General features: G+C 50.0%; 4 protein-coding genes and 1 long non-coding RNA gene across 12 annotated transcripts; 3 read left to right on the plus strand and 2 right to left on the minus strand.

Moving 5' to 3' along the window:
• The first annotated feature begins 333 nt into the window (after positions 1-333).
• LOC111590117 (uncharacterized) lies at positions 334-9,638 on the plus strand. The gene is given in 8 exon segments (XM_034059539.2): positions 334-849; positions 959-999; positions 1,001-1,150; positions 1,440-1,592; positions 1,727-1,873; positions 2,137-2,289; positions 7,810-7,932; positions 8,027-9,638. Coding segments are annotated over 8 exon segments (864 nt in total). The 5' UTR covers positions 334-830; the 3' UTR covers positions 8,105-9,638.
• Positions 2,136-12,456, minus strand: LOC118473295 (uncharacterized). The gene is made up of 2 exons (XR_004852587.1): positions 12,427-12,456; positions 2,136-2,333 (listed from the first exon to the last, which is right to left on the minus strand). It is a non-coding gene; the product is annotated as an uncharacterized lncRNA (long non-coding RNA).
• LOC100273575 (uncharacterized) lies at positions 10,359-14,635 on the plus strand. Of its 8 annotated transcripts, none has more exons than XR_558224.3 (9): positions 10,359-10,941; positions 11,049-11,239; positions 11,529-11,681; positions 11,820-11,966; positions 12,230-12,382; positions 12,848-12,970; positions 13,055-13,162; positions 13,258-13,855; positions 14,349-14,635. XR_558224.3 is itself a non-coding variant. In XM_035962150.1 (8 exons), exons 1-7 carry the CDS (start codon positions 10,923-10,925, stop codon positions 13,130-13,132), a joined length of 864 nt encoding a protein of 287 aa, XP_035818043.1. In that variant the 5' UTR covers positions 10,359-10,922; the 3' UTR covers positions 13,268-14,635.
• Positions 14,636-15,260: 625 nt separating this feature from the next.
• On the plus strand, positions 15,261-17,441 carry LOC542558 (ferredoxin). The gene is made up of 8 exons (NM_001349813.1): positions 15,261-15,761; positions 15,878-16,011; positions 16,105-16,183; positions 16,326-16,417; positions 16,518-16,595; positions 16,675-16,737; positions 16,812-17,046; positions 17,145-17,441. Exons 1-8 carry the CDS (start codon positions 15,443-15,445, stop codon positions 17,210-17,212), a joined length of 1,068 nt encoding a protein of 355 aa, NP_001336742.1. The 5' UTR covers positions 15,261-15,442; the 3' UTR covers positions 17,213-17,441.
• A 480-nt stretch (positions 17,442-17,921) lies between these two features.
• Positions 17,922-20,139, minus strand: LOC100382169 (uncharacterized). Its single transcript, NM_001349918.1, has 5 exons — positions 19,568-20,139; positions 19,354-19,416; positions 18,726-19,260; positions 18,491-18,642; positions 17,922-18,385 (listed from the first exon to the last, which is right to left on the minus strand). Exons 1-5 carry the CDS (start codon positions 19,765-19,767, stop codon positions 18,235-18,237), a joined length of 1,101 nt encoding a protein of 366 aa, NP_001336847.1. The 5' UTR covers positions 19,768-20,139; the 3' UTR covers positions 17,922-18,234.
• Between the last annotated feature and the right edge of the window lie 3,103 nt (positions 20,140-23,242).

The raw sequence follows: 23,242 nt of genomic DNA on the forward strand, positions 1-23,242 counted from the left end.
GATCCCATGGAGCCCCACTACAGCCTCCCCTAATCTAAAATATATACAATATAATGTAGAATGGGATTTTATACTGCAGCAATTTAGTTCAGTCCCTCCTAAACTTTTTTCTGCTCCGTCCCTGGCTAGCTTGGAGTAATTTCTTTGTAAAGCTGGAGCTCCCCAGCAATGTCCTTAATATTAACGGCCTCTTTAATCTGAAAACGGAAAAATAAAGAAGAGAGAAATGGGAGAAGAAGAAAAAAGGATGGAGAGCAAGTGGGTCCTGTGGCAGGAGGAACATGGAGCACAGAAAAGAGTAGTAATATAATGTGATGGAACGGCCGGAATTGAGATGGGTGGAACGGTTTCCCTCCACAACCACTTGCTCCTCATCTACTTTTCTCCTCCGCCTTAAACTCATCCTTGCTCCTGCCTGCCGTCGTGCATCATCATCTCCGGCCAGGGCCAGGGCATTCGTCTCCGCCTCCGGTCCGGCCTCCTCCACTCCGCGCCCCCCCAGACGCGTCGCTGCGTAGCTGCTGGCCGCCATGGCCACCGTCATGGCCGCGGCCGTCTAGTCCTTCCCGTCCTCCTCGGCCGTCGTCGCCAAGGCGTCGCCGGCGTCCCCCTGTGCCGCCCCGCACTTCCGCCCGAGGGCCGTGCGGGCCGCTATCCGGGCGCAGGCGTCCGCCGTCGAGGCGCCCGCCACGGCCAAGGCCAAGAAGGAGTCCAAGAAGCAGGAGGAGGGCGTCGTCACCAACCTATACAAGCCCAAGGAGCCGTACGTCGGCAGGTGCCTCCTCAACACCAAGATCACCGGCGACGACGCGCCGGGGGAGACGTGGCACATGGTCTTCAGCACCGAAGGTAGGTACTGAGGTTAAAAAAAAATCTGATTTTTGCTGCCTCGTTCGTTCGTCGTTCAATTGCTGTATTCGTATCGTATGTATATACGCTGATGGACGCACGTACGCAGGCCCTTCTTTGCCTGCGCGAGGTCTCAGAATCCGGGGGGAAAAAGAAAAGAAAAGAAAAGATGATGACTGTCTCTACCTCTTGCTACATGTGCCGCTTCCTCGTCCGGGCTCCTCCGCTCAAGTCCAGGAGTGCAGTGCGCTGTCCAAGCGCCGCCCCACCAGGTGCTAGCGGTGCCACCTCCACCTCCAAGGTAAACCCACACCTACTACCTGTGTGCTTCGTAAGGCCTATCTACACCTGCAGGCTGCAGCCACCAGCACAGGGATATGTACCAGCCTGCTCGTTTCAGCTGGAACAGTATTCTCCAGTTTTGGATTGGAACATGCAGCCACAGCCAAAAGTAGCTGAAGCGATTGGAGTTGTAGCTTTTCGGGGATAATCAAATGATAGGAGAGTGGAGGTGGTGGATCATGTGTAAGCTTTAGACTACTGACTGATTCACTTGTCTATCCGGCGCTGGTTGCTTTCCCTGTGTGAAGCTTGTCCTAGAGGTGAAAGAACGGCTAGCAAGGGAGCACCCAGGCCTCCCCACGGGCAGGTACGGGAGGGACGATGACGACATGGTCCTCTGGTTCCTAAAGGACCGCAAGTTCTCCGTCGATGAAGCCGTCTCCAAGCTCACCAAGGCGATTGTATCCTCTAATTCACTCGCTTGTAGCAGTGAAGCTCACACCTAATAGCTTCTTTACTGGCTCACTAAATTCCTGGTATGGTAACCGAGTTCATATAGCACTGCTATCTTCAGTTTTCCTTTCAACTGCATTAGAAATGGCGTCAGGACTTTGGTGTTGCAGAGTTATCAGAGGAATCAGTGAAAAGCCTGTACCAAACTGGCAAGGCATATGTACATGATTCCTTGGACATTTATGGCCGACCTGTGCTGATTGTAGTGGCAGCCAAACATTTTCCTTCGGTGCGTTCCGTTTGTTTCCCAATCTTGATTTGGAAATGCTCAACAGGATAGTGGCTACACACTGTTTCCAGTTTTTTAGAATAGCACACATAACAAAGGCTGACAGTATGCAGTGGAAAGTATCAGTACTTCACACCTCATAGCAGCTCTAAAATTAAACTACATGGCTTGGCTAGCTGACCTGTAACCTATGGATGTCTTAGTATTCAACATGCATTTGTTCTTCATAATAATGATGATCCATGTATAATATGCTACTGCAGACACAGGATCCAGTTGAAAACCAGAAGCTATGTGCCTATTTGGTTGAGAAGGCAGTCAACAGACTTCCGCCAGGAGCAGAGAATATACTTGGGATCTTTGATCTGCGAGGCTTTCGGGTTGAAAATGGTGATCTCCAGTTCCTAAAGTTTTTGGTGAGTTTGGTAGCTTCAAGGCATGACTAAGCATCTCTGATTACCTTTTTTTCGGTGGTAGACATGCATATTTTTATTTGTGACGATATGAATGAAACATTGTGTTTATTTGTGACGATATGAATGAAACATTGCGGCCGTGGCGGCTGTGGTTCCGGCGGGAACTGCCGATCTGGAGGACTCCAACCCGCCACCGCCAATCCCCCCGTCGATGGTTGTCGATCCGCCGCCTCCTCCACCGCTCACCCACCAGGAAGACACTGTCGCCGCCCTCACCGCTGCTCGTGCAGAGCACGCTGCTCGACAGGCCCGCTTGCGGGAAGCGGCCCTCGCGTGGGAGCGCGCGCGCGCGGCCGCCGATGCTATCGCTGCTCAAATTGCCGCGGCGGAACAGCACCTCGCTTCGCCTGCGGCCCACGACGGCGGGGCCACCTCCGCTAACACCATAGGCGGCGTGTACGGCGTCCCGACCGTACCGACAGTCGGGACCGGGCCCCGGACCATCCCCGAGGTGCTCTGGCATGACCCGGCTGACCCGCTCGTGGCTCAGCTCCACCTACAGGCTGGGAGTGTCCAGAACATTCGCCTGATGGTTCCGGTCGTCCTGGAGTCAGAGTCGCCATCCTACACGCGTTGGCGGGACTTGCTTCTTCTCACTCTTCGTCGCTACGCCCTGGATGACCACGTCCTCTGCGACCCCATCGGTGTGGCGCCGACTGCTGCGTGGGTGCGCCTCGACAGCATCGTGCTCACCTGGATCGTGGGGACGATCTCCGTCGACCTCCACAGCCTCCTCCGGAACCTTCCTCATGCTCGTGCTGTTTGGCTTGCCATCGAGAGCCAGTTCATGGGCAACGCCGAGGCCCGGGCTCTCCGCCTCGACGCCGCTTTTCGCACCTTCGTCCAGGGGGACCTCAGTGTCAGTGCATACTGCCGCCAGATGAAGACCATGGCGGACTCACTTGGCGATCTGGGCTGCCCCGTGGAGGACCGCATCCTAGTCCTCAACGTCCTCCGCGGCCTCGGCGATCGCTACACCCACCTCCGGTCATTGCTCATGCGCCAGCGCCCCTTTCCTACCTTCCTCCAGGTTCGCGACGACCTCGCCCTGGAGGAGATCACTCTGGGGGCTCAGGCTGCATCGATCTCCGGCCCGGGGTCCTCGTCCTCTTCGACAGCACTTGCGGCTTTCACCCCGACCCGTCCGCCCACTCCGTCACAGTCTGCCCTTGGCCCTCGCCCTCCCGGACCGAGCATGGGCGGCGGGGGTCGAGGTGGCGGAGGCGGGGGCGGTGGTGGACGTCGCCGCCGTGGTGGCCGCGATGGTGGTGGTGGTGGTGGTTCCGGTGGTGGTGTCCGTGGCCACGCATCGACGCCGGGACCCCAGCAGAGTGCGCCCTGGCCCACTTTCCACCACCCGTGGTCAGGGCGCATCTCCATGTGGCCGTTCCAGGGGCCTGGCTCTGAGGCTCGGCCTCCGGCGGCCATGTTCGCTGGTGCGCAGCCAGGGTTCGCTTTCGCCTCTCCGTCGCCCTGGACCTCGACACCTGCCGTTTCGTCGTGGCCCACGCCTCCGGCTTCTCCACCGTCCGGGCTGGTTGGTTGGGACGCGACCGCCCTGGCTGCCTTCCAGACTCCTACTCTGACTCCGCCGATGGGTCCCGAGTGGATCGCGGACACCGGTGCTACCTACCACACCACCCCCGACCCTGGTATACTCACCTCTGTTCGCCCTCCTTCTTCCTCTCTCCCCTCGTCCATCATGGTGGCGAATGGCTCGTGTCTTCCTGTCACATCTGTGGGTGCCGCCGGCCCTCCCGGCTCTTTTCGCGTTCCCGATGTTCTTGTCGCTCCTTCTTTGGTCCACAATCTTCTTTCTATTCGTCGATTTACTGCTGATAATTCTTGTTCTGTCGAGTTTGACTCTTTTGGTCTTACTGTGAAGGACTCGGCAACTCGACGCCCCCTCCTCAGATGTGACAGCACCGGCCCCCTCTACACCCTTCGGCTTCCGTACACCACATCTTCTTCGTCTTCGTCACCTGACACAGCTGCTGTTTTTGCTGCCGCCACGTCTTCTACCACCTGGCATCGTCGCCTTGGTCACCCCGGACGCGACGCCTTGATGCAGCTTACTCGTAGTGTCACTATCCCATGTACTAGATCCCATGATGAGCATCTTTGTCATGCGTGCCAGTTAGGCCGTCATGTTCGTCTTCCTTTTTCTTCTTCTTCCTCTCATGCTACTCATGCATTTGATCTTGTACACTGCGATTTGTGGACTTCACCTATTACCAGTATGTCAGGCTACAAATACTATCTTGTGGTGCTTGATGACTTTTCTCATTATGTGTGGACTTTTCCTTTGCGTGCCAAGTCTGAGACTTTCCCCGCCCTCCGCCACTTCTTCGCCTGGGTGTCCACTCAGTTCGGCCTCACCATTAAGGCCGTTCAGTGTGACAATGGTCGGGAGTTCGATAACTCCACCTCCCGCGACTTCTTTCTCTCCCACGGGATGCAATTGCGGATGTCTTGCCCGTATACCTCCTCCCAGAACGGCAAGGCTGAGCGCATGATTCGCACGACCAACGACACCATCCGCACTCTTCTTCTCCAGGCGCACCTTCCGGCTTGTTTCTGGGTCGAGGCCCTCCACACCTCTACCTACCTACTCAACCGTCTCCCTTCCACTGCGTGCCCGGCCCCCACTCCTCACCAGGCACTCTTCGGTACCCCTCCGCGCTATGACCACCTCCGTGTCTTCGGGTGTGCTTGCTACCCGAACACCGCTGCCACTGCTCCTCACAAACTAGCACCCCGTTCCACCCTCTGTGTGTTTCTCGGGTACTCCCCGGACCACAAAGGCTACCGCTGCTTTGACCTCTGCTCTCGCCGGGTCCTCATCTCTCGCCATGTGGTGTTTGATGAGTCCGTATTTCCCTACTCCTCCACCACCACACCACCCTCCTCCGACCCTGACCTTGACCTCTTCACTCTCTTTCAGACTGACGCGGTGGTCGAGCCACCTCTCCTTCCTCTCTCTGCAGGTACTCGCTCACCACCTGTCGGTCCTACTCCCGGCCCGGTACCTTGCTCGGGTTCGGTGGTGTCGCGTCTCCGCGGCGCCCCGTCTCCGATCGCCCCCGGGCCGAGCGAGGGTGGTGGGACTGCACCGCCTCCGGGGCCGTCGGTTACGACCCCTCCGTCCCGCTTCGCCCAGCCGGTGCGGGTCTACCAGCGCCGGCTGCCGCCGCCGGGGTTCGCCCCTCCACCGTCGCCGCCCCTGCCGCTGTCACCGCCGGTGGCCCAGTCCCCGCCAGGGACACCTACACCTCCGCCGCGGCCACCCGCGGCCCGTGTCGAGACGCCGGTGTACCATCCACCGCTCCTTCATCGCGACCCGCGGCATGTCCACCCGATGGTGACGCGGCACGCGGCCGGTACCCTGCCGCCCCGTGTCTTGGCGGCCACGACCGCCGACTCGCAGGTTTCTCCGGTACCCTCCTCCGTCCGCACCGCCCTGCTGGACCCCCACTGGCGTCAGGCGATGGAGGAGGAGTACGCGGCGCTCGTCGCCAACCAGACGTGGGATCTGGTGCCCCGTCCGCCCGGCACCAACGTCGTCACCGGCAAGTGGATCTGGACACACAAGCGACGGGCCGATGGTACCCTGGACCGGTACAAGGCTCGCTGGGTTCTTCGGGGCTTCACTCAGCGCCCCGGAGTCGACTACGATGAGACCTTCAGCCCGGTTGTGAAGCCGGCCACCGTCCGCACGGTGCTCTCGCTGGCCCTCGCTCGCTCCTGGCCAGTTCACCAGCTCGACGTCAAGAACGCCTTCCTGCACGGCGCCCTCACCGAGACCGTCTACTGCTGTCAGCCTGCGGGGTTCGTGGACTCCTCTCGCCCTGACATGGTCTGCCGGCTCAACAGGTCCCTCTATGGCCTCAAGCAGGCCCCCCGGGCGTGGCATTCCAGACTGGCTACCTTCCTGGTGACACTGGGCTTCGTGGAGGCCAAGTCCGACACGTCTTTGTTCGTCCACCATCATGGCGCAGAGACTGCCTACTTGCTACTCTACGTGGATGACATTGTCCTCACCGCCTCCAGTCCGTCTCTTCTTCGCCGCTTCGTCGACGCGCTTCAGCGGGAGTTTCCGGTCAAAGATCTGGGCGTGCTTCACCATTTCCTGGGGGTCATTGCTGAGCCTCGCCCCTCAGGACTCCTCCTTCACCAGCGACAGTATACACTTGACATTCTGGAGCGGGCCCAGATGAGTGACTGCAAGCCCTGCTCCACCCCTGTCGACACGCAGGCCAAGCTCTCTGCGGCCACGGGTGACCCAGTCGCGGACCCCACCGGCTACAGGAGTCTTGCCGGTGCCCTTCAGTACCTCACCTTCACCAGGCCGGACATCTCCTACGCCGTGCAGCAGGTCTGCCTCCATATGCACGACCCTCGGGAGCCCCACCTTGCGGCGCTCAAGCGCCTCCTCCGTTACCTCCGGGGCACCGTCGACTACGGACTGCTTCTTCACCGGTCTACCTCCTCCGAGCTGGTCGTCTACACTGATGCTGACTGGGCCGGGTGCCCAGACACTCGGCGCTCCACCTCCGGCTACGCTGTCTTCTTAGGCGGCAACCTTGTGTCCTGGTCGTCGAAGCGCCAGCCGGTCGTTTCCCGCTCCAGTGCAGAGGCGGAGTACCGTGCCGTGGCCAACGGCGTGGCGGAGGCTGCCTGGCTCCGGCAGCTCCTTACCGAGCTTCACAGTCCCCTCTCCAGGAGCTCGGTGGTCTACTGCGACAACGTCAGCGCGGTCTACCTCTCCACCAACCCAGTGCAGCACCAGCGGACCAAGCATGTCGAGATCGATCTACACTTCGTCCGTGATTATGTCGCCGCCGGTACTGTTCGGGTCCTCCACGTCCCGACCACCTCCCAGTTTGCCGACATCTTCACCAAGGGTCTTCCGTCCTCGACCTTCGCCGAGTTTCGCTCCAGCCTCAACATCAGTAGTGGCTAGTTGAGTCTGTGGGGGGATCCTATTGTGTGATGTACTTCTTTTTGAGTCCAGTCTGTGTACTCCGCTGCGCCGGACGTCCAGACTGCGGGGGGGTGTTAGAGTGTTAGGCCTGTTAAGGCTTGGCCCATGTGGCCCATGTAAACACTATATAGCTAACCTGTTGGGTTAGCCCTAAACCATTGAATATTCACTCCAATAGTAAAAAATTGGTAATCATTCATGTAAGGTATACATCTGTTGCAAAAAGTAATTCCGGCCGAATAAAACAAGAAACTTTTTCCTGGATATGAAAACTCTGTTGATGCATGCCAATTTAAAAAACAAAGGACGGTGCGTGTTCATGCTCCCAGAAGTCAGAAGGCGAAAAAGTTTATCTAATGGATTAATTCAAATCACATATGGAGTTCTAATTCTTGTTCTATGTTGCAACTAATATACATATAAACATGATTTTTTGGGGTATATGCATTGCAATTAATGCCCCCTCCCATTCCCAGATGGACGTTTTTTACTATTACTACCCGAAGCGGCTTGGCCAAGTTCTTTTTGTCGATGCTCCATTTGTTTTTCAACCAATGTGGCAGGTTGTTAAACCTCTATTGAAATCATATGCCTCCCTGGTATGCTCTCCCTCTCTCTTAGGTTAGCGCTTCATCGAACGATATGGAACGATATGGATAACCTTACAGTCTACTGCTATGTTGCCCCTGCTAGGTAAGATTTTGTGATGCCGAGACTGTGAGGAAGGAATACTTCAAAGAAGAAACGGTGCCTCCTGATTTCCGCGATTAGGTGACATGATTATTTCTTCAGTAATTGCAAGGCAGTTCTACCTCTGCCTTTGTGTAACGATTGAAATTCTAAATTGTGCAGATTATTTTTAGTTCTTCCAATCCCTCCTAAAAGCTATTTTGCAGAAATGTGCAGGTGGTCTCGGAAACATGACCTTTAATTGATTCAGAATCGATTGGCACCCAGGGGGGCTGGCGCCTTCCTATACCTTTTGATTAACTTCTCAAAAGTTGCTCAGACGGCAGCAAACGATTGGAGAGTCCAGTAAAAAATGACCCTGTACTTGTATAACTTCTGCGAAGTAGAATGCTGAGTTTAGGCTGGTGTCTGGAGTGCTCCTGTACCATATTTTTCTGGTTTTGGATGAAGCTATATGGACCAAATTCATCTCTGTTGAACAATTGCCAATTACATAACTTGTGTTTGCCCAATTCCATGGTGTAGTACCATAACTTCTCAGTGCAGTGCAGACAACACATGGATTCCATTTTTTGATTAAAGTATCATCTGCTACAAATATGAATCATGGCTTAGTTTGTAGACTTCATAAAGAAACACACAGATTAATCAAACCAGTCTTCGAAGAGTCTCTGTGGATAGGAACGTTCCAAAGCAAAGTAAGATGCAAGTTGTATTGCATAAAAACCAGGTACACATCAATCAGCTGCATTCTGGAAGACTAAACTGCAACACAACTACATCTGCAATCACAGAGAAATCAGGTATACGACCAATTGTTATCTATTGTAAATATTTTGTTTTTTAGGTCAACAACGGAGAGGGTCAAGCGATCCCCACGTACAGATGCCAGCATGGTCTTTTACATGGTTCCAAGAGGAGGTAAATCGAGTGTAGCCCTAAAAAGATCTGCCTTGTGCCACTTCAACACTTTAACCCAGATGCAATAAAAAAACACTTTAACCCAGATGCTGCATTGTGGTGTGGCAAAGGCTTGAGAATATGACAATAACAGCTGCTCAAAAACTGTTGGTAGGAACATTTATAGCAGCAAAAGAACAAAATGGAATGTGTGGTTTCTTATCTGCCTTAGATGAGATAAGATTTCGGACATGTGTATTCATGTTTTCGAGTGATTTGGCACTATGAATGCGCTAGATGGTTGGTTGCTTTTTTTTGTTAATTGCTCAGGTGATATATGCTGTATTTCTAGTCACTAGTGTTGTATTGTTTGTGCTTGTGCTAAGATGATCTCTTTTGCACTTGTAACAGGGGCTCATTCAAGTACTCTACTGATCGAAAATGGATGGCGTCTGTGATGGTTCATTCTTTTGCACGTCTTCTACACGGGTACATTGACGGTTGATGGAGATGGATGGTGGTGTAGCTGTTTTGTTTAGCAATTAGCACTCTAGGTGTTGGACCACTGTTTTGTTAATGGATGCTATGTAACAGTAGTATGTAACTAATGTGAACTTGTTTAGGTTGCTGTGAAACTGTTATACAACACATTGTTATGGGGTTGTTACACAGCTGATATGTTATGAACATGATATGGAGATATCTTTTCCTTTTTGGTTTGGGTTTTACTGTTGTGCCATTCGTCTCATAAGTTATGCCATTTTATTATTTACTTTTGGATTGATATATATTCGTCTCTGAAGCCTTCCTTCACTACAATATGTCTCTGTCATCAACGTATCCACTGGCTGAGACACGAAGCCGTGGATAGCTTCCTTTATGGCCGTGTCCACGCTTCCGCATCTCATATTTTTTCTTATCAAAAGATGCATCGACGTTCACCATCACTTTTCCCTCAGGAGGTTTCTATCATCCGTGCTGTATTTTTGTTTCTTTGTTCCTTGTTTGTTGCTAGCTTGGAGTAATTTCTTTGTAGAGCTGGAGCTCCCCAGCAATGTCCTTAATATTAACGGCCTCTTTAATCTGAAAACGGAAAAATAAAGAAGAGAGAAACGGGAGAAGAAGAAAGAAAGGATGGAGAGCAAGTGGGTCCTGTGGCATGGAGGAACATGGAGCACAGAAAAGAGTAGTAATATAATGTGATGGAACGGCCGGAATTGAGATGGTGCTCATAAGATACGGTGTCGTGGAGGGAAACCGTTCCACCCATCTCAATGACACCGTATCTTATGAGCAAGGAGCCCTGCTGCTCCCATGAGCAAAATCAATCCAGACCACATCCTCCACATCCAACGGTGCTGCGTTAGGGGGGTTTTGTAAAATGTACAGAGTTGCAAAGAACATTTTACAAAACCCCCTGATATAGCACCGTTGGATGTGGAGGGTGTGGTCTGGATTGATTTTGCTCATGGGAGCACCAACGCTCTTTGCGCACAAGATACGTTCTCTCCCTCCACAACCACTTGCTCCTCATCTACTTTTCTCCTCCGCCTTCCACTCATCCTTGCTCCTGCCTGCCGTCGTGCATCATCATCTCCGGCCAGGGCCAGGGCATTCGTCTCCGCCTCCGGTCCGGCCTCCTCCACACCGCGCCCCCCCCCCCCCCCCCAGACGCGTCGCTGCGTAGCTGCTGGCCGCCATGGCCACCGTCATGGCCGCGGCCGTCTAGTCCTTCCCGTCCTCCTCGGCCGTCGTCGCCAAGGCGTCGCCGGCGTCCCCCTGTGCCGCCCCGCACTTCCGCCCGAGGGCCGTGCGGGCCGCTATCCGGGCGCAGGCGTCCGCCGTCGAGGCGCCCGCCACGGCCAAGGCCAAGAAGGAGTCCAAGAAGCAGGAGGAGGGCGTCGTCACCAACCTATACAAGCCCAAGGAGCCGTACGTCGGCAGGTGCCTCCTCAACACCAAGATCACCGGCGACGACGCGCCGGGGGAGACGTGGCACATGGTCTTCAGCACCGAAGGTAGGTACTGAGGTTAAAAAAAAAATCTGATTTTTGCTGCCTTGTTCGTTCGTTCAATTGCTGTATTCGTATCGTATGTATATACGCTGATGGACGCACGTACGCAGGCCCTTCTTTGCCTGCGCGAGGTCTCAGAATCCGGGGGGAAAAGAAAAGAAAAGAAAAGATGATGACTGTCTCTACCTCTTGCTACATGTGCCGCTCCCTCGTCCGGGCTCCTCCGCTCAAGTCCAGGAGTGCAGTGCGCTGTCCAAGCGCCGCCCCGCCAGGTGCTAGCGGTGCCACCTCCACCTCCAAGGTAAACCCACACCTACTACCTGTGTGCTTCGTAAGGTCTATCTACACCTATAGGCTGCAGCCACCAGCACAGGAATATGTACTAGCCTGCTCGTTTCAGTTGGAACAGTATTCTCCAGTTTTGGATTGGAACATGCAGCCACAGCCAAAAGTAGCTGAAGCGATTGGAGTTGTAGCTTTTCGGGGATAATCAAATGATAGGAGAGTGGAGGTGGTAGATCATGTGTAAGCTTTAGACTACTGACTGATTCACTTGTCTATCCGGCGCTGGTTGCTTTCCCTGTGTGAAGCTTGTCCTAGAGGTGAAAGAACGGCTAGCAAGGGAGCACCCAGGCCTCCCCACGGGCAGGAACGGGAGGGACGATGACGACATGGTCCTCTGGTTCCTAAAGGACCGCAAGTTCTCCGTCGATGAAGCCGTCTCCAAGCTCACCAAGGCGATTGTATCCTCTAATTCACTCGCTTGTAGCAGTGAAGCTCACACCTAATATATAGCTTCTTTACTGGCTCACTAAATTCCTGGTATGGTAACCGAGTTCATATAGCACTGCTATCTTCAGTTTTCCTTTCAACTGCATTAGAAATGGCGTCAGGACTTTGGTGTTGCAGAGTTATCAGAGGAATCAGTGAAAAGCCTGTACCAAACTGGCAAGGCATATGTACATGATTCCTTGGACATTTATGGCCGACCTGTGCTGATTGTAGTGGCAGCCAAACATTTTCCTTCGGTGCGTTCCGTTTGTTTCCCAATCTTGATTTGGAAATGCTCAACAGGATAGTGGCTACACACTGTTTCCAGTTTTTTAGAATAGTACACATAACAAAGGCTGACAGTATGCAGTGGAAAGTATCAGTACTTCACACCTCATAGCAGCTCTAAAATTAAACTACATGGCTTGGCTAGCTGACCTGTAACCTATGGATGTCTTAGTATTCAACATGCATTTGTTCTTCATAATAATGATGATCCATGTATAATATGCTACTGCAGACACAGGATCCAGTTGGAAACCAGAAGTTGTGTGCCTATTTGGTTGAGAAGGCAGTCAGCAGACTTCCGCCAGGAGTAGAGAATATACTTGGGATCTTTGATCTGCGAGGCTTTCGGGTTGAAAATGGTGATCTCCAGTTCCTAAAGTTTTTGGTGAGTTTGGTAGCTTCAAGGCATGACTAAGCATCTCTGATTACCTTTTGTGTTGTTCGGTGGTAGACAGGCATATTTTTATTTGTGACGATATGAATGAAACATTGTGTTTATTTGTGACGATATGAATGAAACATTGCAAAAGGAGGGCAGTAATGCCACAGTAAAAAAACTGGTAATCATTCATGTAAGGTATACATCTGTTGAAAAAGTAATTCCGGCTGAATAAAATAAGAAACTTTTTCCTGGATATGAAAACTCTGTTGATGCATGCCAATTTAAAAAACAAAGAACGTGCATGTTCATGCTCCCAGAAGTCAGAAGGCGAAAAAGTTTATCTAATGAATTAATTCAAATCACATACGGATGGAGTTCTAATTCTTGTTCTATGTTGCAACTAATATACATATAAACATGATTTTTTGGGGTATATGCATCGCAATTAATGTCCCCTCCCATTCCCAGATGGACGTTTTTTACTATTACTACCCGAAGCGGCTTGGCCAAGTTCTTTTTGTCGATGCTCCTTTTGTTTTTCAACCAATGTGGCAGGTTGTTAAACCTCTGTTGAAATCATATGCCTCCCTGGTATGCTCTCCCTCTCTCTTAGGTTAGCGCTTCATCGAACGATATGGATAACCTTACAGTCTACTGCTATGTTGCCCCTGCTAGGTAAGATTTTGTGATGCCGAGACTGTGAGGAAGGAATACTTCAAAGAAGAAATCGTGCCTCCTGATTTCCGCGATTAGGTGACATGATTATTTCTTCAGTAATTGCAAGTCAGTTTTACCTCTGCCTTTGTGTAACGATTGAAATTCTAAATTGTGCAGATTACTTTTAGTTTTTCCAATCTCTCCTAAAAGCTATTTTGCAGAAATGTGCAGGTGGTCTCGGAAACATGGCCTTTAATTTATTGAGAATCGATTGGCACCCAGGGGGACTGGCGCCTTCCCATACCTTTGGATTAACCTCTCAAAAGTTGCTCAGACGGCAGCAAATGATTGGAGAGTCCAGTAAAAAATGACCCAGTACTTGTATAACTAGTGCGAAGTAGAATGCTGAGTTTAGGCTGCTGTCTTGAGTGCTCCTATACCATATTTTTCTGGTTTTGGATGAAGCTATATGGATCAAATTCATCTCTGTTGAACAATTGCCAATTACATAACTTGTGTTTGCCCAATTCCATGGTGTAGTACCATAACTTCTCAGTGCAGTGCAGACAACACATGGATTCCATTTTTTTATTAAAGTACCATCTGCTACAAATATGAATCATGGCTTTGTTTGTAGACTTCATAAAGAAACACACAGATTAATCAAACCAGTCTTCGAAGAGTCTGCTATGGATAGGAACGTTCCAAAGCAAAATAAGATGCAAGTTGTATTGCATAAAAACCAGGTACACATCAATCAGCTGCATTCTGGAAGACTAAACTGCAACACAACTACATCTGCAATCACAGAGAAATCAGGTATACGACCAACTGTTATCTGTTGTAAATATTTTGTTTTTAGGTCAACAACGGAGAGGGTCAAGCGATCCCCACGTACAGATGCCAGCATGGTCTTTTACATGGTTCCAAGAGTTCGTAAATTGAGTGTAGCCTTAAAAAGATCTGCCTTGTGCCACTTCAACACTTTAACCCAGATGTAATAAAAAAACACTTTAACCCAGATGCTGCATTGTGGCAAAGGCTCGAGAATATGACAATAACAGTTGTTCAAAAACTGTTGGTAGGAACATTTATAGCAGCAAAAGAACAAAAGGGAATGCGTGGTTTCTTATCTGCCTTAGATGAGATAAGATTTCGGACATGTGTATTCATGTTTTTGAGTGATTTGGCACTATGAATGCACTAGATTGTTGGTTGCTTTTTTTTGTTAATTGCTCAGGTTGTATTTCTAGTCACTAGTGTTGTATTGTTTGTGCTTGTGCTAAGATGATCTCTTTTGCACTTGTAATAGGTGCTCATTCAAGTACTCTACTGATCGAAAATGGATGGCGTCTGTGATGGTTGATTCTTTTGCACGTCTTCTACACTGGTACATTGACGGCTGATGGAGATGGATGGTGGTGTCGCTGTTTTGTGTTTTGTTTAGCACTCTAGGTGACACATTGTTATGGGATTGTTACACAGCTGATATGTTATGAACCTGATATGGAGATCTTTTTGCGTCCTTTGTTTGGGTGTTACTGTTGTGCCATTCGTCTCATAAGTTATGCCATTTTATTACTTGCTTTTGGATTGATATATATTCGTCTCTGAAGCCTTCCTTCAATACAAATACAAGAGTTTTTTAAATTTGTGCCCTTAGTTTTGGTGGTGTGCTCACCTATATCCTTAGTCGTGTTTTTTGTTCAGTTGTGCCCTTCCAGTGCTATAGAACAGAAGGGCACAGCTGAGAAAAAACACGACTTAGGTGAGCACACCACAAAACTAAGGGCACGAATTTAAAAAACCCAATACAATATGTCTCTGTCATTGACGCATCCACGGGCTGAGACACAAAGCTGTGGATAGCTTCCTTTATTACCGTGTTCACGCTTCCGCATCTCACATTTTTTTTCTCATCAAAAGATGCATCGATGTTCACTGTTACTTTTCCCTCGGGAGGTTTCTATCATCCGTGCTGTATTTTTGTTTCTTCGTTCCTTGTTTGCTGCTAGCTTGGAGTAATTTCTTTGTAGAGCTGGAGCTCCCCAGCAATGTCCTTAATATTAACGGCCTCTTTAATCTGAAAACGGAAAAATAAAGAAGAGAGAAACGGGAGAAGAAGAAAAAAAGGATGAAGAGCAAGTGGGTTCTGTGGCACGGAGGAACATGGAGCACAGAAAAGAGTAGTAATATAATGTGATGGAACGGCCGGAATTGAGATGGGTGGAACGGTTTCCCTCCACAACCACTTGCTCCTCATCTACTTTTCTCCTCCGCCTTCCACTCATCCTTGCCCCTGCCTGCCGTCGTGCATCATCATCTCCGGCCAGGGCCAGGGCATCCCGGTCCGGCCTCCTCCACTCTGCGCCCCCCAGACGCGTCGCTGCGTAGCTGCTGGCCGCCATGGCCACCGTCATGGCCGCGGCCGTCTCGTCCTTCCCGTCCTCCTCGGCCGTCGTCGCCAAGGCGTCGCCGGCGTCCCCCTGTGCCGCCCCGCACTTCCGCCCGAGGGCCGTGCGGGCCGCTATCCGGGCGCAGGCGTCCGCCGTCGAGGCGCCCGCCACGGCCAAGGCGAAGAAGGAGTCCAAGAAGCAGGAGGAGGGCGTCGTCACCAACCTATACAAGCCCAAGGAGCCGTACGTCGGCAGGTGCCTCCTCAACACCAAGATCACCGGCGACGACGCGCCGGGGGAGACGTGGCACATGGTCTTCAGCACCGAAGGTAGGTACTGAGGTTCAAAAAAAAATCTGATTTTTGCTGCCTCGTTCGTTCGTTCAACTGCTGTATTCGTATCGTATGTATAAACGCTGATGGACGCACGTATGCACCGCACGCAGGCAAGATCCCGTACAGAGAAGGCCAGTCCATCGGCGTCATCGCCGATGGCGTCGACAAGAACGGCAAGCCGCACAAGGTCAGGCTCTACTCCATCGCCAGCAGCGCGATCGGCGACTTCGGCGACTCCAAGACAGTCAGTAGCTAGCCAATCTCTCCTGCTTTCTCTCTCTCTCTCAAGTCTGAATCGACTATTCTCCGTCATTTTCTTGAGCATTTCTGCCTGCAGGTCTCGCTGTGTGTCAAGAGGCTCATCTACACCAACGATGCCGGAGAGATCGTCAAAGGAGTCTGCTCCAACTTCTTATGTACGTCTACGTCTCTTCACATCCCGCGCTGCACCAGAGCACCACACTGCATTCTTCTTCTACAAATCCTGATCTGACTTGATTGGCACCCGAATGTCTGATCCAGCTTGTTCCCCCTGTGCGTGCTCATACCATAATGCAGGTGATCTTCAGCCAGGTGATAACGTCCAGATAACAGGACCAGTCGGCAAAGAAATGCTGATGCCCAAAGACCCAAACGCTACCATTATAATGGTAAGCTTCAGAGAGCCGACTCCAGTCCAGTACCTCCTTACGTACACACTGACGACAGCCAGAGATTTTACTTACAGTCATGCTTGCCAATTGCTTGCAGCTTGCCACCGGTACAGGTATCGCTCCGTTCCGATCGTTCCTGTGGAAGATGTTCTTTGAGAAGCATGACGACTACAAGGTACAGGCAGGCAGCGGTGTTGTAAAGTTCACACACTGGACAGAGAATGGCAAATAATGTGTGAGCCGCTCTTGTGCAGTTCAACGGTCTGGGCTGGCTCTTCCTGGGTGTTCCAACGAGCAGCTCGTTGCTCTACAAGGAGGTCAGTACATCGATCTGTACAAGCTAGGAGGTCAGTACATCGATCTCTACAAGGTGCTCTTGTGCATTATTCAGGAGTTCGGGAAGATGAAGGAGAGAGCGCCGGAGAACTTCCGGGTCGACTACGCCGTCAGCCGGGAGCAGACGAACGCGGCGGGGGAGAGGATGTACATCCAGACCCGTATGGCGGAGTACAAAGAGGAGCTGTGGGAGCTCCTGAAGAAGGACAACACCTACGTCTACATGTGTGGGTTGAAAGGCATGGAGAAGGGTATCGATGACATTATGGTGTCACTGGCTGAAAAAGACGGTATGCAGATAATCTTTCAATCTGAACCTTTAGTTCCAACTGCTCTTGATGGTGGCGCTGAGACTTTGTGTTGCATATATTGCTTGCTTAAATGTCAGGAATCGACTGGTTCGACTACAAGAAGCAGCTGAAGAGGGGAGATCAATGGAATGTGGAGGTCTACTAACCGCTGAATTTTGCAGCTGACATTTTGTGTTGTGCCTATCTGTAAGTGAGGCCAGGGTGTACTGCGTATATAATGTAGATAGTGAGTGTGTTCTGAGTTTTTTTTTACTATTGCCGTCTCTGTTTATAGATTTGTATAAGTACTCTTAATGTTATGCCTATTCGATTTTTTATATGAGTAATGTGATCAAGTGCCCAAGAATTTATGTTCCCACATTATTTTTTGAATTGCAAAGATCTTGTAGATATATTATTATTTTTTAGTTTTGGTTTATGACAATCCTGGAGAAAATTTTATTTTTCATCGAAACTGATACCCTACAGAATGAACATTTGCTCCTGACAACCAACAGAGTTACACAACAAGCTCGTATTTCTTCTATTTTCCTGTGCAGTAAATAAATAGTTATTATACTAATGCAGAAGCATGCATAAGAAAAGAGAACATATCTAATGCACATGGAAGATTGGTGCACATGATGCACATATTAAATCATCACCACTCATTTTAGATCTAACGTCTCTAGTTGTTTGGTATATTTTGCTAAGGACACCCTCCAACGTGGTGGTGTAGTGGTGGAAGGTGTTATTTGTAAATTGAATGATCAATTAGAGGCGTTAGATTTAAAATAAGTGGTGGTGATTTAATATGTGCACCATGTGCACCAATCCTCCATGTGCACCAGATATGTCCTCATAAGAAAAAGGCGGACAGCAACTGCGTACTATATTTGCAGGAATATTCTGCTCTCCAGTATTGCGCGCACACACACTCTACTCTGTATTTCTCCAGAGGCCTAGTTGGTAGTGGTGTTGCTATCATCAGTAAGCAGGAGTACTGTATTTAAGACCATTCTACTGTTTTGGATTAGAATCTAAACACTTTGTTGGTGATCGATCTGAGAAGGAAGGAACATTGCCCACCCCCCTGAGACACCAAAAGAAAAGAAAAGGAGGCAGAGGGATCTTATTGCTGGCACTGTTACAACCAAACGACCAACAGTCAGAGGATGCTGTCCGTCTTCAGTTGTGCTGCACTTGCTGCTGCTCTTTGTCAGCAGGGTCTTCTTCGGCAACCTTTGGAGGAGGAGGAGGAGGACAGTGCAGGGCCTCCTGCCTCTTGCCCCACAGCAGAAGGTAAAGGCCACCTATCACTAGCACTGATCCCAGCACGCTGCACAGCACAAAGGGGGAAGCAGAGCAGAGCAGAGCAGGTGACTTCACTTTCGATCAGGTCGATTGCCATTCAGTGATGGCATGGTACCGTGTCCGTGCGTACCTTCCGAGGTAGAGCTGCTCGTGCAGGATGGAGAAGTCGATGACGGAGACGATGATCTGCACCACCGGTATGAAGGCGGCCACGAACACGGCTCCTCTCTTCTCGATGCACCATGTCACCAGCACGAACGAGACGCCGCAGCCGACGATGCCCTGATCCAGGACCATTTCAGAGATGAGAGAAAGGGCAAGTTGGCAACGAATGAAGGAGCAGCGAGCGAGCAGCTGGCAGGTACGGCGTATAGGACGGTGAGGATGTTGAACTTGCTGGTGACGATCCAGGGGGAGATGCTGCGCTGGGTGCAGAGGCCGACGACGGCGACCTGGAGGAAGCTGAGCAAGGACATGAGCGCGTTGCAGGAGTAGACGTGCGGGTACTTCTTGGCGAGGCGGCCGTGGAGCAGGAACCAGCAGGAGAGGCAGACGCAGTTGCCCAGGATGGCCACGGTGCCCAGCGTCCACTTGCCGCGGCTGTCGGCGGCGCTCGGCGGCAACCGGCCGTGGGAGTGCTGCTGCTGGTCCTGCGAGGCTGCCGCCGCGTGGGTGAGCGCCACGCCCTTGTAGAGGGTGAGCACCATGGCGCCGGCCAGCGACACCAGCGTGCCCAGCAGCTTCGCCAACCCCGTCCTGCTCTTGAGGTCCAGCGCTTCGGACCGCGTGGCGACGGCCAGGAGGAAGGTGAGCACGGGGGCGATGTTGGAGAAGGCGGTCACGAAGGTGGCCGTGGTGTAGCGCAGGGCCACGAAGATCATGTACTGACGAAGAGCTGCCCTGCAATATATGGCGCAGGCTGGTACGTCAATGTGGTAAGCTAGCTTCGTGTCAGATTCAGCCATGGCGTGGAGTGGAATGAATGGAAGATACCCGAGCGCCGCACTGACGAAGATGTAGGCGAAGATCTCCAGCGTCAGCTTTGGCCTCGACTTCCTGGAATTTAAATACCATGCTAGCTCATCAAGGCTTCTCTTTTTCTTGAAAAAACAAAGAAGAAAGCTATGGTGGGTGGGTGCGTGGGTGGGTGTGGGTCAGCAGCGGTCTGCAGCCTTTGGATCATCTTGCTACCATCATATATGCTTACCTCTCCTTGAAGAATGCGATTGGCGCGAGGAAGACGGCGGCGGTGAGCTGCTGCAGGGTGACGATCACGAGCGGTTTCATGCCGCCGTCCATGGCCACCTTGACGAGCGATACCATGACCGCCGCCACCACGTTGAGGCAGAGCATGACCGCCACCGGCAGCAGGCCACCGCCGAGGCACGACCGCATCATCATCACCATGGCCGGCCCTCCACAGTCCACCCTCGGATCGGCCTTGCGCTTTAATTTGCTTGCACACGGCCCAGTCGCAGGCGGCGGGAGGTCTTTTATAGCTAGTGTCGCTCGCCTGCCCCGAGTCCCCGGCCGACCAGGCGATGCGATGCGACCCGGGCGGGCGGCGGCCCTCCCCCCTCGGCGATGGATGGAATGGATCGATGAGGTAGTAGCAAGCAGCAGGAGAGAAATAGAGGAGGAGGACGCAGGAGCAGGAGGGATGAGATGCAATGCAAGTATGCAGCGGAATGGAATGCAGGGAATCGTTTCAGGTACGCTTTTCTCCCCTTCTCCGACGAAGGAAAGAAAAGATGGGTGAGATTGGTTACAGAACCCTAGCTAGCTACCATACCAATACCATAGCTGCTGGGCTGGGGGTAGTGCACGGGAGCTGTTCTCCCTTTATTTCTCCCTTGCTTAGCTTTCGGTGTGTGGGCAATGATGCAGTCGCCATTGGTGTTGGCCTGCCTGGCCAGTGGCCACAAACCCAGCAGCAGCACAACACTGAACACAGATCAGGATGTGGCCACCTCTCTCTCTTTCTTTCTCAAAGGCGCCCCCGGCCTGCTCCTTTATTTGTCACTGTTTGACATGGTTGATATACATATGCCTTTATCGGCTGCACTGCACTTGCAATGATAGGTATACATAGCATTGTCATAACATTTTTTTCAGAAAAAAAAGTAGACAATTTCCCGTAAAATCATAATATAAATCATGATTACCTCATATACTAGCAGGTATAACTCTAGCATGCTAGTTAGATTGAACAGCACGAACAAATATGTGAGGACGTAACACTATCCAACTTAAATCATAGACGACCCGTCGGCCGTAGTGGAGGTTGAAAGCAGTCGCACCTAGCCAGCTAGGCCTCGCAGCGCTGAATGGACACCGGGGTCTCTACAGTGACCCATACCCATACATCAGAAGAATAGGACAGCGCATCATACCGAGTGTAGGCCGCCTACTCATGTTGACCGATGACAAAGGGCTCCTGACGACAAAAGAAGCTATAACACGTACGACCTACCCATGAGATTGATCCGTAGGACCCACCGCGCACCACTACAAAGACATCAACGATAGACTCGGTACAGGAGCTAGAGTCACGAAGATGTCATACTAGGAGTACGGCTACACATGACCCTACGGAGGACCCACCACAACGACTCGGGGAGCCAATCTCTCTCTCTCACACACTCTCTCTCTAGTAGAATACAAGTCCCACGGTAAGGTCCTACCTAGGGGGTGTAAACTGTATGGATATTATCCGACCATCCGACCGTCCGAAGAGGCTAATTATTCGGTTGGATAGTTTTTTTGGATATCCGCATAATTTTTGGATTTCGGATTCAAATTCGGATAGTACAGTTCGGATATCGGATACGGATATGATATGACTGATATCCGTCGGATTTCGGATATCCGGATATCTTCTCGGATAACTGTCCGGATTTCATATTTCGGATATCCGGACATCTACCCAGATATCTTACCAGATTTCAGAATTCATATATTCGGATAGTTACATGTGGAATCGTCCTAAATATCCAAGTTTCAACATAATCAATACTTCACTTTATCATTTTCATATGGGGATTTGATGTTATGTTCTTATATAATGTTTATTGTTCCTCGTAACATATTTGCAATTTTCGGTCGATAGTGGAATATTTTATGAATTTAAATGCATTTTGATAATTTTCTGTAGAAAAAATTATAATAATACACAAATAGTCTCAAAAAATCATGAAATTTGACGGAGGAGCAATATATGCCCATATAGCATCCTGAAAAATGTTTGGGCTATAAAATCTAAAGATTGCCAACATTTCTTTCAATTCACTTTCACTTATTACGTGAGTTACATATGATATCACCTTAACTATCCAAATTTTAACATAATCAATACTTCACTTTATCATTTTCACATAGGGACTTCATATTATCTTCTTATGGAATGTTTATTAGTCTTAATAACTTATTTGCAATTTTTGGTCGATACTATAATATTTTATGGATTTAAATGCATTTTGATGATTTTCTGAAAAAAGAAATTAATAATATATAAATAGTCTCAGAAATTCACGAAATTTGGCGTATGAGTAACATATGTCCATATAACATCCTCAAAATGTTTTAACCATAAAAACCACAAGATGTCATCAATTATTTCATTTCATTTCTATTTATTTGTGAAACTCGTAATGATTATATGTGAAACCACCATAATAATAAGTGAAACCACATATCATAATAACACGTGAAACCACATATCATAGTTCTCAATATTTTTTGAATTTAATTGCATTTTAATGATTTTCTACATAAATAAATTAATAATACTCAAAATAGCCTTAGAAATTCATGGATTTTTATGGAGGTGTAGCATATGTGCACATATAATCCTAAAAAATGTTTGGACTAAAGGAGAGGCTAAATGGTTACAACTATGATATGTGTGGAATGATGTCTTACACGATATCTGACAAAAATATTCGTTACCGACGCTATCCGTGTCCGATTAGCTCCGTATTCGATCCACGACTATCCGTATTTGTATTCGAGAACATCCGTATTTGTATTCGTATTCGAAGCTATCCGTATTCGAATTCGAATCCACAAATATGATTTCATTGATATCCGTCTGTATTCGATCCGATTACACCCCTAGTCCTACCCTTGAGATATAAAAGGGCAGGGGCCCCTCCTCTTCGAGGGAGAGGCACATGACCACACAAGCACACCAGTTGTAAGATGTTCTACTGCAATACCACGATCAGCACGACACTAGACTAGGGCTTCACTACCGGAATCCGGGCCTTTGCCGAGTGCCAGGCTCTTTGCCGAGTGCTTTTTATCGGACACTCGGCAAATAAGACTTTACCGAGAGCCGCACTCGGCAAAGTCCTACGCTCGGTAAAGAACATATTTACCGAGTGCGGGACACTCGGCACAGCGAAGCACTCGGCAAAGTACGTCTCAACTTTCTACACATAGTACGTCTCAACTTTCTACTTTGAAACTCTATGATTTCATGTGTGGTTCTCCTAGGTTTCTACACATAGTACGTCTCAACTTTCTCGAAACATTCTCAATTTTTATCACAGCCTCTACATATGATATCATGACACGTGGACAAGTTTCATGATTTTTTGACTTTGTTTGTGTTTTATACAGTTTTTAAACAACTGGATAGCAAGTTCACGGCCATGTTGAGTGAGCATGGTGCCTGAAGTTTCCGGTCTGCTCCTGAAATCGGTAGTAACTTGTGCTAAATATCATTTGTATCATTTTTGCATGCACGGTTTTCCAAGTTTCGAGTGACTTGCAGTTCAAATATGAATTTTCCGAAGAAATTCAAATAAACGAACTAAATCTACTAGCTACTAAAAACAATGTTATAATTGTCCCAAAATGGTACATCTAGGTCTACATA

This window comes from Zea mays, chromosome 9 (genome assembly GCF_902167145.1).
Source record: "Zea mays cultivar B73 chromosome 9, Zm-B73-REFERENCE-NAM-5.0, whole genome shotgun sequence".
NCBI lineage: Eukaryota > Viridiplantae > Streptophyta > Magnoliopsida > Poales > Poaceae > Zea > Zea mays.